At 37.7% G+C, this 15,106-nt stretch overlaps 1 protein-coding gene across 7 annotated transcripts in view; it reads right to left on the bottom strand.

The window, feature by feature from the left end:
• ndrg4 (NDRG family member 4) overlaps positions 1 to 15,106 on the bottom strand; it is a 51,000-nt gene that overhangs the window by 33,540 nt on the left and 2,354 nt on the right. For 6 of the 7 annotated variants that reach the window (XM_018704187.1, XM_018704189.1, XM_018704193.2 and 3 more), the window contains one exon: positions 14,797 to 14,870. The exons of the other annotated variant lie outside the window; for it this stretch is intronic. In XM_018704187.1, the coding sequence (XP_018559703.1) occupies positions 14,797 to 14,870 (74 nt within the window). The remainder of the gene's footprint in view (positions 1 to 14,796; positions 14,871 to 15,106) is intronic. 7 annotated transcript variants of the gene reach the window in all.

The following is a 15,106-nucleotide window of genomic DNA, read 5'->3' as shown; positions in this document are numbered from 1 at the left end:
TGGAAATACACAGACCAACTGCTGATCAGTTTATTATTATAAGAGAGTTTTTAATCTCTTGCCCTGGTCACACTGCATGAGCAAAGTGGCCTTTATAGACTGATCTGATCAGAGAAGCTTGAACTCCCTCAGTGCTTTACAGTAAGCTGTTTCATAGTTTATAGTGTTTTACAGATTTTGTGCATAGAAGAGGCTGACTGAGATGTAAAAATAATACATTTAAATTAAATAAATATGTAATTACAAATAAATGTATTTCGGTGATCTTCTCAGTCTCTATGTATGTTCTACATTGTGTTGCTGCAGCCTTTATGTTAGTCTGACAGCATTCAGTTCAGAACTGTGGTGTGTTGGAACTAACACAGAGATGTTTCTAGGTCCAATCGATGTCGTTAACTTTGCATAAAAACGACCAGGGTGCATATGCAGAAATGAGACCAACGTGGTAAATTGTTGTTAGATTGATTCAAAGGGGTGTGCATCTGCTGTGTCTGGAAATGACACCTACATGAGTGACCCAAAACAGTAAAGTTGTGTGTCGCAAACCAGAACAGTGAGCTAAAAGATGCTAAAAGGTTTCATAGAGAAATATTAACTAGAGCAGATTTAAATGGATTTTGGCATAGCATTTTACTCCCTCATGTTAAAGATTATCGCAGTTTATTACAACTTGGTACTTCTAATCATAGCCTTTCCCATAATTTCTACCAAACAAAGTCATTGCTGAGGTCTTGGAACCCTGTGACACTGTTAAAAAGTTGGAGTAAAAATGGAGCAGTGGAAATGCTGACAGAAGCAGCAGCACTGTTTCACCGACAGCTTAAGGACACTGCCATGATTAAAAGGGTGAACTGGATATGTCAGCAGTGTGATAGTGATGAACCACAATTTAAGCATCATAATGCACATGCCAGACAACCAAGAAAGGTCAACCACTGAGAGACTAAACTCAGGAAGTGCATGGGAACAGATAGCACAACAGCAGTAACAGCAGTTGTTTAGTTTTAAGATCAGACACTTAAAAAAAACACAAAAAAGCACTACATTACAAAGAACAGAGAAAGTAGAGGCAGCAGCAGTGGTGGCAAGCAGCAGCATAGCTTTCAGGTGAGTCTGCACAGGCCTGCAGGAAAAGGATGAGCTGAGAAATGACAGCTCCAGTACACTGCCATTATTATGTGAGGAATACTGTACATCAGGTGAGTGTAACAATGGACTAGCTTACAGACTTTCTATATGTGTGTTTGAAAAAGTATTTCTAGGTACACTCATTTGGTCAGAGTACATCTTTTACTTGTTAATTGAGCCAAATAAACAGAACTAAATGACCTCAGATATTATCCCTCCCAGAGTAAACAACTCTGAAAGACACCCCCCCTGCTCTTGAATTCCACTGAGAAGTAACACAGAGGATTTGAATAAACCTCTTCAGGAACTCTCAGGATTGCAAAATGGCCTTCTCATCTCTCACAATAAAAGTGTCAGGATTAACATTGGCCAGACAGCCAACCACCATTCTCAGATCCGTAGAGGCCGATGTTCTCATGTGACCATAAAATAAACAGCAGGATGTAAACACTCCTTATAACATTTTGGGGTCATCCTGGCTGTGAATCTCACAACAGCGATACACAAGATGAAAATATATTTCACAAATAAGTCACCAGAATTAACCACGTTAAATGATTTTTCTCTCTCTCCACATGTTAATCTCTCTCTCTCTCTCTCTCTCTCTCTCTCTCTCTCTCTCTCTCTGTGTGTGTGTGTCTCTGTTTCACACGTACACAAACACACACACACTCATCCTGAGTGGCCTCTGAGATAAGAAACTTGCCAGGTTCCTGTCATGAATGGTAGGATGGTCCTGACTCTGATATTCCTTTTTGGTTAAGCACATGTCTAAATACATCGGAATCAGCTGTCCAACCCTTCAGTAATCCAGTTATTACTCAACAAAACCCCTTCAGCTCCCATGTCTGTGTGATATGCAATGGCCAGTTTATGAAATGCTAAATTGAATACACTGTTTACCATGTGACCACACTGTCACCTAGTAACCATGGGCAGTCAGGTCTATTTAGGTCACTTCTGTGATTTTCAGTGTACAGTTACTACTGAACATCATCTTGATAATGAACTAGTCCTGTATACCATGCTTGATGGGCTGTACTATTATCATATTATTTCCCTAATGACCTACGTAATACATACAATTTATGTTTAGAACCACTATTGATTTACCATAGTGTTAAGTTTAAGTGTGTGATTTTTGCAGATAAAACCTCAGTTAAACTCCCTAGAGTATGAAAGGTTCCAGATCAATTCCCTCTATTCCTCTTTATCAAGCTGAGCACATTTTAATCTTTAGCTGAAACAAGCCCAAGTTTGTAGCTCAGTACTATAGTCTCAATAAGCCTTGGTTTTTGAATTTTTGTATTTCAGTAAGTCTTGCTTTGATAGTATTTTGGAAGTTTTGTCATCCGGCCAGCAAAATCACATTAAACACTGTCTAGTTAAAGAACGTGAGTGTAGTGTAGTGTTCCACCTTTCTCAAGCAACTCTGAACTACATTCTTAACTTCACTGTTGTCAAACTAAGTGATCAGGTGATTTGGTGATTTAAATTGTATACAAGTTTGATTGTGATCTCTTTATGTGCTCATTATTAATGCCTCACTTATTCCATAACTTAGAGGCATTTATCCCTAATAAATCTCCCCTTCATTGCCAAGTCATGGTCATGTATATTCATTCAAAGAAGAGACAGAAATCCCTGAATTTAGAGTTTCATACTTCTGATTACAAGGCTGATTAATTTGGTTCATTTGAAGGTGTTGCCCCAATTTTTAAAAATCTAAATCAAAATTGTCACATTTAAAACTATCAAAGATATATATCTGAAATATCTGTTATCATCAGTCTTTAACACTTACATACCAGTCAAATAGAATATACCTAATGATTTCATTTTTCTTCTTTTTCTCTCTCTCCCTTCTCTCTAACTCCTCCCTTGCTCTCTCCCTCCCATCGTGACCATTGTATTAAATGGGTGACTCTGACCTTTCTGAGGCAGCTGGAATGGAGCCATGAGGAGTATTAACATGAGAACAGAGACCAAACAATGGCACCTCTCCTTCTCCTGCTCCCTCGCTTTATAGCTGCTTGTTCGCTGTTTTACTCTGTCATCTCTCTCTTCTTTATCACCACTTCACTAATCCTTTATCCTCAAAAAATGTTTTTTTTTAAATAATAACAATAAATCAGCGACTCTTATATTTTCTATTCTGTACATCAGATTGACATATGCTGTAGTAATCTTAATAATAATACAACAACCCTAGAGGTTTGTGTTCTGACAATACTTGTGAATTTGACCATTTTGTATTATAGTTCGTGATTCACCAGGTGGAGATGGAAGTATTGTAGATTGTAAGATTGTAGTGGATGTGATTTAAAGCAGCATTCACTGATTTTTAACTTTATTAATATTCATTTATTCTCACAACTAACTGAAAACCACATAGGTCACACATCAGCTAAAGATACAGTTTTCCTAACATGCTGTTTTGCTAACCTTTTATATTGTCTGTTGTTTGTTGGATTGTATATTCAGTTTAGCAGAGCATTTTTCTAATGAAAAGAGCTGCCTGCTGCTGGAAATGGAGTTAATGGGAGCAGACTTTACTTGATACAAAACCAAACTGATGAACTGAAAAAGGCTTAAAAAACCTAAAGATGATAATTCTCTGTGGGTCCATTGTTAAAAATGATCCCTTTCACGCGATATGACATTAATATACAAATGACTTTTAGAAGCACGTGCAAACCAGCTGCTCAACAGGTAAGAGAATAAATGTAGAATTTCACACCAGGTATTGTATCTGCCAGTCTCCCTTCGGCCTTTTCTGCTGTTAAATCTCTGCATGTCTGTTTCTCTGCTTTTCAAATAAATCACCACTGTCTGACAGTCATTTTTTTTCCCAAAACCTCTTCCCTACCCTCTCCTTTTTTGTCTTGCAGCATCTCTCCTCTTCTTCTCGCTGAGACAATTTTCTTTGTATTCTTGCCACTCCTCCATCTTCTAACCTGCTTTGTCACTTTAGGTCTTTTGCACTCAACTGTTTTTTGTTTTATTTTCCCACCTCATCCTCCATCTCTGTCTCTTCTCTGACTTCATTTCATCTCATCTCATCCCTCTCTTTCTCACCACCTCTATTCACTCTGACATGCTTATGTAAGACACCTGGTTGTGAAATCAGTTGTAGCATTACCCTGCTATATTTGGCCTCATGATGCCACTACTGCTGGTGGAAAGATATGAGTGTTCTTCTCTGCACCTAGCTATGGTGAAGTTCTTGTTTCTTTAATAAAAGATACTGATAGATGTGGTTGATACAAATGTGTGTCTTTTATAGGTGTATGTACAGTCTGTGCGTGCCTTGTGGGCCTTTAGTTAATTATTTCTGGTCTGTTCTATACTTTGGTCTGCAGCAAAATCTCTCAACAATTACCGTTCAGTGGTTAAATTTGGTGAAAGCATTCATGGTCCCCTGAGGATGAGTCTGTCTGGTGACTGTTTTATGTCTTTTCGGGCACCATCAAGTCAAACTGACACAAACCTCTGGCCAGATTTCAATAGATTATTAAATGACAATTAAATGAACCATTTTAAAACTTTTTAAAAAGTTCAAATTTCATGGTATTTCCAACTTGGCAAACTGAACTTGGTATGCCATTTCTCAAAATCAAGGAGAAGCACTACACTCAGCTGGGTGCAGCAGTGTTCTTGTTTACATCACCAGGTCAGCTGGGCTCTGATGATCACATTCCAACATAACTGTACACCTGTTGTCCTCATTGTAACATATATAAAAACATATAGCAAAAAAATAAAAAATAAATGTAATATCTGAAACCACACCAGTGGGTGACATTACCTGTAGCCTACAACAATAGTTCACATAGTAAATTTTATACAATGTCAATTTCCACTGTTCTAATTCCATCTTTAAAACAACAGAGTCATCATACTTTTATAAACTTGGGCTCTACCCCAAGTCCATATGTGAGCTTTAGAAGTATTCCCCATTAAATGGACAAAGCAACAACACGTTTGCATACCCCTCAATTAAAGTGGACTTTGGGACAGTCCTTGGTCCATAGCTTATGACATTTTAGTCCAAGAAAACACAAGTACAATCAAACTTGTGGACTGGTTTCCACACAGTTTTCTTCACATTATCTTAGGGTTAGGGTTAGGGTTAATGTGTTTGCATGTGTTGTTATATTTTCTACACATTAAAATCCTGCATGTTGGTACATTTCATTTCTAGTATATAATCTTGTTTTTCCTCACATCATAATATCCCCACATCATGTAGCCTTTATGTTCTATTGCATCTCCTCCTTTAGCTGTGTTGTGTATCAGAGAACAGTCCACTCTTCACAGTGGAGGACCTAACTTCAAAACTTCTCTGTCTCCCTCCACCAACTGTGGTCAGGCAGCCAAATTGTCAGTGGGTGAGAAGTTATTTACAGGTCTATTTTCTGTGTCTCCTCTTTCACTGAGGAACACCCCCCACTGCCCCCTAAAATAACTGTCTAGAAAACAGTCTGCTTTTATAGCAGTTTGTTAAAGAGAACAAAATGGACCTGTCCTCTTTTTGTTTCTCTCCCTCCTTCCTCTTTGTTTTTTTAATTTTAGATTTGCCTAGACAGGGTTGCTATGACAACCTAGCTTAGTCCCATTGCATCTAGCAATTTTATTTTCCCACCATCTCATAAGACCATCTTGTCAAAATTATACACCTTCCACGTTGTTGCGTTGCTTTCATCTACCTCTTACTGTCAGGTTTACAACAAGCATATTTTTACTCTGTATACTTCACTTTTCATTTCACACTGGGTTATTCGTGAGTATTAAAAGCAGAGCTGACACTATGGTAAGAATACTGTCCTTGCATTGTCATTATATTAACTCACAGAAGAAGCATTGCTGCTCTCCCCCTCTTCTCTCCTGCTTTAAATGACACATATTGTCCTCTTTTGTGCTCCATTCACGAGTACATCTTGCCAAATTACACATCTCACAGTTGCACCATAGTAACCTTTTCTCTTCCCTATTGTCTTTGTGTTCTTTTCCTCCTCCTCTAGTTCACATAGGGTTATAAGACTCCACTTGTATTGTCTTTGTTACTATAACCATCTGTGCAGAACAAAATAAAGATAGGCACGTGGAGGTCTACAATGATCCCCAAATCCAAAATAACGTATCACCTCATTCAGCCTCGTGCTTGAGTGGAGAACATCTCAGCACTCTCTATAATACAGTCATGAAAGCAAAAGGCAGCTCTGCTGAAGCAAATTATCATTAACTTCTCCATTTTCATCTCCTCATGGTCATTTAATAAAGCAGTAATGTTTTTCTCCTGGTCATGAGGACACACTGAGTATGTGATGACTAACATTCCAAAGTATGTGAGTTTAATCTTTGTTCTATTTTCCACATTTCATTATTGTTGAATCAACCAAAATAAACTGCAGACTGTGAATACAGAAGGAGAAATTCAGTTCTCACTGAACACTATAGAGGCCTGGACTACGAAACAGGATAAGAGGTTAGCCAGGTAACTTCAGGTTTAACTCAGGTTTTGATGGTGGTTTACTTCTTAGTGGGGTAAATCATCATGGTAACTTATGCTGAACAACTAACCTGCTCCAGAATAGTTACTTTCAACCTGTCCTATCTATCTAGGTTGATAATAGATCAATGGAATAATTTTGCAGAGTTTATAACAAAAGGACGGAGTCACTAAATGATTACTTACTCACTATTACACCTTCATTTTTACTGAACAAAGATGCTTTTATCCATTCATTGTTGAATATTTCCCATGATTCTAAATCATTATAAAAACATTTCAGTCAGATTGATCTCATCAGACATCAACTTTCCTTTCTGCCTTGGCAGCAGAAACAGTCTGACATTGCTGTAACTTTTTCACATACTCAGAATAATTCAGAAAAAAAATACCATCAGACAAAAGTCACTTAGAAACAATAATTATTGTATTTATTAACAATATATCCTTAGCCTGACTTTATTAACTGGAAATTATTTCTAGTATCTTTTCTATTCTAGTCACATGATTATATTGCTTACATTTCACCTTGCTAAATATCATTTCTGGAATTCGCAGTAACTGAATTAACCTGTAGGTATCAGTGTTTCCTCTCATATCATATTATCATATTATTACAATCCTGGGTTGACTTGCTGAGTTTGGAACCACTGTCGTGTGACCACTTAGCAAAACTGCTGTTCAGTGAAGCTAAATAACAAAATGTTATCTTGGGTGTGTTGAACTTGTTTTGTAGAACAGGCCTCCAATCTCTACATTTTATTTTGTTTCTGCATTAGATAACAGAGGACCTTCAAGTTTGCTCAACCAGCTACAAAAACATCATATATACAGTATAAACATAATATAATCACCTGACCAACCAATTCAATACATTTAACAAGAAAAACATTAATTATGTCAATTACAAAACACAATGCAAAACACACCATCGTATTTATCTGGGGAAAGTCATAATATACAGTGTTGTATTTATGTAGGGACAGTAAAAAGGCTCAGAGAGAAGTTTCCTGTCAGTTCGGAAATCAATTGTGTTGCAGTGTGGAGGGGACAGAGCTGATCTAATGTACATTCACTGAATCAATACTTGGAAACTGGGACAGATCAAAGAGATGGAGTCAGAGAGACAGCAGGACAGTGGAGGGACAGATAAGAAAAAGAGTAGAAACCACCTTAATAGAGGCACTGAAGCTTAAACCTTAACACAGACTGACCCATGTGGGGCCCACCTTCATAATGTGGCAGTTACTTTGTGGTAATTTGATTGCAAATCAGTTTGTTATTATTGTGTACACAGTGCACACATGCCCAAAGCTAATTTTTGCCCCAGGGCCCCTGTGGTGGATGTTTTCCTGGTCTGCATACTCTGAGTCATTATCAACAGTCAGTATCTCTGTGTCAGTATAAGTACCCTACTGGCAACTCTGCAACATTCAGCCTGCTTCAATTTAGTACGAAGACTCACATAAAATACAATTTATATAAAATAACAGTATATCTCATAACTGATAGTGATGCATCCAGCATCACTATCAAACCTAATCATTAGTGGTTAAAACAAAAAGGGAATTATTATTCATCAGTATTATATGAAAGGACATTTAACAATTTAAACAGTTTTACAGCGTGACATGAAGACATGAAGAATACTTTTTTTTTTTTAACTTGTTAGACTTGGGTACCTTAAATCTCTGTCAATTCACTTCCAATGGAGAATGTAAAGGATAGTTTTAAATGAAAAAGTAATGGCTGATTCTGCCATGGAGTTGTGAAAGAGTGTTGTTAGATTTTCACACACACCAAACCAGTTGAGTTTACTCTGGGAGTGCAGTTGTTACAGGGCTAGCTCATGGAAGTTCCATTATATGATATCATTACACTTCATGCTTTTTCTCTTGTCTGCTCTTTGGTCCAAATGAGCAACAAACCAAGTTGTGTGTTTTGGTTTTTTTTTTTTCAGATTAAAAGCCTATGATAAAGGGATTATCAAGACAATATAGAGTGAGTATTATGTTCGCATTAACAGGGGAACAGGAGAAATGGAATAAAAGCCCGTCTTTAATATAAATCCGGTTATGTCTGCTAATGAGGCCATAAAATTGAGGCCATAAAATGACGTAACATCTGTGATCCAACAATATCTAACTTAAGCTTGTTAATGTTAGCTAGCATTAGCTACCATAAGCCATTGGTCAAACCAGACAAAGTAAACCTAAAACAGAAAAAGTTGAGTTGAGCAAAGTTGTGTTTTATAGCTTATCAGTTTGACTTTTAATGTGTGTATTATTTGATCTTTCAAAAGTTGCGATGTGTCATTTTAAGGTTTTTGTTATAGACATTTCATACTATGGTATATGCAGTACAAAACTAACTAGCAAAGATGATTGCACTCTGCTTCTTAATGCACAGTATATCGTAAAATATGGCCCCAGCTTTAAAGGAATGTGTTGGAGTGGATGAGGAGCTGGCACCATCTGAGATGTGAGCAGTGATTAAAGTTAAGGCCATCGTGTCTGAGTGTGCATTTAGGTACATGCTTCAATAATTCCACTTCACTCAGTTCCACACTAATGAGATTCTGGATAAGAGGTGGTATTCAGGTGGTCATGTTCATCTCTTTTTAATCAAGAAAGGCTGAGCATACTTGTTCTTTTTAATCATCACCTTGTTTCACAGGTATATTTTCACAGCTGGGACATTGCTCAGCAAATTTGTAGGCATTGAGTTAAAACTGAAAAGTTGCACAATCCTGTGTACAGGCAAAATAAAAGCTGAGGCAACACTTACAGTTACCCATAGCTATTAAATCCACCATTGTGTACCTAACGTCAATTTAATGGAGTACTTCATCACATAAGGTCCACCCCTGATTAATACAGCTGTAAATGTAGATTTAAATAGGCTCAAAAGTCCAAGAACAAAAAGACATAGTGGCTTTAGAAAATATTCAGATCATTTTCACATTTTTTTAATTTCACTTTGTCATAATGGGTTATTAAGTGTAGACTAATGGGGAGCTTTATTTATTTAAAATTTAATCTAAAACAATCTAAAAAATACTTTCTGAACTGTGTCCTTCCTTTGTAAAGGCAGTGCCTAAGATCACCTTCAGAGCAGACTGTATCCTTGTTTTTCATGCAAATGAAATGCAGTAATTAAAATGTGTAATATGTAATATGTTTTTATGACCAACAATCTCAATTTCTCTTGTAATTACTTGTGGAACTTTGTACTTCTTGGGGGTAGCAACAATGTCCCAACTTATAACAAATGTTGCATTATTTTGCAACATACATGACCTCTTAGTGGTTTTGCCGTGTTTGCAGTAAGCCCAGTCATATATCCAAAACCATAAACTGTGTGCATGTGCAGACATTATTAGTTTATACACTGTGACCCTGTCTGAAATGTCACCCTTATTAAATAATTAACTTTTCCCTATGCAGTTCACACTCATACATCACTGAAGGGAGTAGTGTTGCATAACTGTAATTTCAAAATGTAAATGTGAAGCACCGAGTGGTGTAATTTTTAGCAAAAGGACATAGACTATGGACACTACTTTTTTGTCACTTTTGGTTTGTTACATTTTATATTTAGAATTTGTACAAGGTGGGTAAATGTTTCAGGCTGGATTTACTTCTCAAGGGAGGTTTTAATTTTACCTTTGTTGGTAATTTTAAACATGCCCAAAGCATCTATGTGGGTAATTTTTCACCCACCCCAGTAATAATTACAGCCATAGTTATCCACTGTCTTTCTGTTAACTCACTCTACTTCAAATCCTATCCAGAAGGATGTCATTTTATTTTAAAATGGATTTCTAAGTTTTTCTGTGGGAGAAGCAGCTCGTCCTACTTTTTTGAAATTCTGCTCAGTGTGAAATTTGCCTTTTGTGTGAAAATGAAGGCAGTCAAAACTCTTATTGCTAATCTAATAGATGGGAATATGCTTATTCCAACACACAGACCTATTTTGAAACTAACATGACAACAGAAAAAAACTGAAACTTGAATATTGTTGAACATGGCACTACCAGATGATTATAAGGCTGTCCTAGTCAACTGTAGGTGCAGGTAACTGTGACAGCTGCAAAGCTGAGTGTTTGGTGCACACAATTTTCACACAAATTCATGGAATGGACGTAGCACCGAAGAACGTAGTGCATAGAATTCTTTTCATTCCTACTTATTAGGGAGAGAAATGTCAACATAAGAACTGTGTGGTAGGAGCTTCATGACATGGCCAAGAAATGGCATAGAAACCTTAACATCAGCTGGAGTCATGTAAGGCACAGCAATTAATTAGCCCTCACTAATGCTGCAAGTCCCTGCAGCTAGGCTCCAAAACTGGGTTGAAAGCCTTCTCCAGAAGTGAAGGCTGGTACAGTAACAATGGCCATGGTTTTAGAATGACATTTTAAACATTCAGTTTGGGTGTAATGTTGTGGCCACATACTTTGAGAGCTAGTGAACATTAGTTGTACAATACAGTGGAATTGGACAGCTTCTTTCACTATCTCAGATATGATTCATGAGAGACACTGAGCTGTATCTTTGCCTTGTTATTAACTTGTCTAATGGTCAAGCTAAGGTCATACCTACTTCTTAATGAGACATCAACCATTTGTCTACCGTCAAGGCCATCAGCTACATCCAAACACTAGCTCTTAGGACTTTTTATTTGGCTCAAGCTGAATGGCGCAGTTGGACCATCCAGCAGCGGAACTGAAAAATGAAAACAATTTGTTCATTCTAGTGGTTGTGTTCTATAGGCTGCCCACAGCACTGTAGGAAAGATGCCAGTGAAAGCAGACGGACAGACAGTGTGTGGTTACCAGCAGTACATTGAGGGGAGAGGGGAGTGTTTGCTGGACTCCTTCCTAGCCCGAGCAGTGAACCAAATGTCAAGGAGCAAAGCTCAGTGGAGCACACTACTGCTAGTTTACAGAGAGACACATGGTTTTATTACTATGTCCACTGAAAAAAGGCCATAACCTACAACAGCCCTGTGTTTATTTCTAAGTAGAATTGGAGGTTTAAAGCCATAATATGTAGAGGGATAAAGGGGTTACCTGTACCTACAAAGAGAACTGTGAAGTAGTTTTGGATTAAAAAAAATCTGTAGATCTGTGAAAACCTGTAGAGAGAGATGTAATTAACCCTTTATCGGGCAAGTGACTATATATGGTACCTTGTCTAATACTGCTAGTGTCTGTAATAAGGTAAAATATTATATCGATGACATCTTATTACGGAGTAAATGGCAGATATATATGATATTTACAGGCAATGCTGTATGATGTATGCACAAGCAAACATTCTTTTGCAGAAGTTAAGTGAGGATGTTTCTGTTCAGAGGATACTGTAAAATAGCTTATAATGATGCCATGAGAATATTAATAAAAAGACCTAGATGGTGTAGTGCAAGTGGAATGTTTATGGCTGCAGGGGTGCTCTAAAATTTCTGCCTCCTGAATTATCCACAGACCTCACTGTAAACAGCTCTCAAAAGAAACAGGTTAACAGTGAATCCTGCACATCATCGAGAGAAATAGGGACACTGTTCTGGAAAAACTCATGGCTGTTGAATGTTTTTCATTGATACCACAAATGTAATGCCTTTTACCTTTATTGTGTTGGGGAAGAGGCAGAAATCTTGGAGGAAGAATTATGAAAATACATGGACTTAAAAGTAAAACTATCTTCATGGCTGGATAGCTCCACTGTTCTGCCCATATTATTTCCATTCATTCCATTTTGTGTATTCCTAAAACATTTTTGTCGTATGTTGCCAACATCAAATTGAGTTTTCTTTTGCTTGTTGTTACCCCACAGACACTCAGCCTGTGGAGATGACGGGAATTTGAGGAGGTGATATGGAAATACACCACACGTTTTATTTTTAGCTTGATGGATTATGATCCTGACAAGGCAGGCTTCTATTTTTGTTCTGTACAAATAAGTCTGTAATTAAAGCACAATTATCTGCGTTTCACTGCCAATCTCTATCCAACATTTCAAATTTCTTTCTGCCATTTACTGAGGTGCATTCAGTATTTCTGCCTTTTATGATATGATGTGATTAACATCAGCACTTGTTCAGTAACATTGACCAAGGCAATTACTATTATCACAGATCTGCCACTTGTTACTGCAGTTGCTGAGTTTAAAATGAATTATATTGCATACACACCATAATAAAGTAAGAGTATGTTTGCAGACTTGTGGAACACTCAGTTCTTTCCATACTGATTCAGACACACAAGATAACAAGCACCGAGTCTGGCATTTCAAAGACAGTAATAGATAACACACACACATTGAGAAAAAATGAATGTATGTGTATGTGTGATGACAGGCCATGGTGGTATGCTCTATTCTCTCTCACTACTCTCTCAGATTTACCAAAGAGGCTGATAGTTACCTAAAAGTCACCCAGTCATTTGAAATTTCACCACACAACTGTGTGAGCTACAGCTGTTCAGTGAGGGAGGCTCACAGGTGAAGTGGTGTGGCCCAGTTTGCAAACACAGTTATGTCTTTCTCAGGATGTACATTTTAGGATTAATAGCAAATTGATGTATTATGTATTGTAGGGGTTAATTACACCAGTAAATGAATGGCTAATATTGCCTTACTAGCTAATTATCAACTTAAGACCAACACATGAGGTGCAGTACACTCATATCCTGCACACGAAACAATCAGAATGTGGTAACTAATTAATTAAGAGTAGACGTGAATTAACAACAATGTGGCAACAAATTGTCACTTGTGCGCACACTGTAGCATTTCAAGTTCTCAAAGTAGTATAACATAAGCCTCCATATTTATATATTTTTTCTCTATATGACCACGCTGAGGTTCCATAGTATCTACACATAAACTGTTGCTAGCTAATTTTCAACTGTGGTCCTTGGCTCTCAAGGCTGTAGAGAGGGACTATCCAAGCCATTTTTCCAAGCATTTCAGCATAGAGTTTAATGTGACTGTAGAATTTTATGGATGCTTTTAAGCATAGAAATATAAAACCCAGAGATCCATTTAGGTCAAACTTCAAGGTTGACATTATTCCATGTAAAAATGTGGCCTAAAAAGTAACTGGCTTTTTTCTTCTGAATTTGATGTGTCATAGGTTCCTGAATATTTGTCTTTATTGACACTGCCATTCCAGGTATAAACTCAGTTCATACAGTACACACATCAGCCACAACATTAAAACCACTGACAGATAAAGTCAATAGCATTGTTCACCTGTTCTGCTGGGAATCCTTGGGTCCTGACATTCATGAGGGATCTGCTGGATCAGATTGGTATCACCTTGGTAACACCTTGAGCTCTTCGTTTTGTTCCTTGAGCCATTGTTGAGCAGCATTTGTGGTGTGTCCTGCTGGCTTCTGCCACTGGAGAGTGTTTTCGTCATTGGGGTGTGTGGTTGGTCTGCAGCAATGTCTAGGTGGGTGGTACATATTAAAGTAACATCCTGATGAATGTCAGGACCCAAGGTTTCCCAGCAGATCATTGTATCAAGATGATCAGTGTTATTCACATACCTGTCAGTGGTTTTAAATTTTGTGGCTGATCAGTGTATGATAAGATGGAGATGGCTCAATTGTCATCATGCCACATAGTAATCTTTCTTTACTTCTTTTCTTGTGACTAACCAGAATCCCTTCTTCATATGACTACAAAGCACATTAGCTACTGGTTCATATTTTCATTTCTTTAAAAATCCACTCATGCTGGAACAGTCGACGCAGTGTGTCACCTGGAACTGGTTGCCGCCAACTGTTGTTGAGGGAATTATTAGTTTCAGGGTCTGGCTTCACTCCCAGCCAAATTCCAAATATCTGTTCCAGTATCTGTTGTGGTTTAAAAATGATTTCTAAATAGATATTCGTCAGATGACAGATGGACTACTCCTATCTTAAGCATGTTTAATAACTACATGATGAACCTTCATTGGATTTGTGGGCATTTGCCCACTGCTGCAGAATGAATATGTGAAACACTGGACTGACTGATTGACAGAATGGAACGGATGGACGGAAAATGCCATAAATAAATCCACACAGGCTGGATAAAGGAGAGATCTGTGTGGCACGGTATGGTACGTTATGTGGGGAGGTACGGTGGCTTCACAATCCTACGTACATGGTCTGCAGGAGGCTCTGTGGAACCGTGCAGCCAGCCTTGGGAGGGAAGTTCCAAAACAATCCAGGCCCCATCTAGCAGCGGGTATAAAAATACAAGAGACAAGATCTACTGTACTGGTGATGGTGCATTGCAGGTGCAAAGGCAATAATAACACTCAGAGAAGTATAAGACTTCATGCAATAAAACTACACAGAACAGAAAAAAGGTAATATTAGGATGGAGACAGAGATTACTAGGATCCTGTGGAAATGCCATAAAAGACAGAAAATGCAAAGCTTAACAATTAAAACCAAAAGTTTTGTGATTG

Source organism: Lates calcarifer, linkage group LG10 (assembly GCF_001640805.2).
Source record: "Lates calcarifer isolate ASB-BC8 linkage group LG10, TLL_Latcal_v3, whole genome shotgun sequence".
In the NCBI taxonomy this organism is placed as follows: domain Eukaryota; kingdom Metazoa; phylum Chordata; class Actinopteri; family Centropomidae; genus Lates; species Lates calcarifer.
The sequence above is the reverse complement of the archived record's forward strand: the minus strand, read 5'-3'. Positions and strand labels throughout refer to the sequence as shown.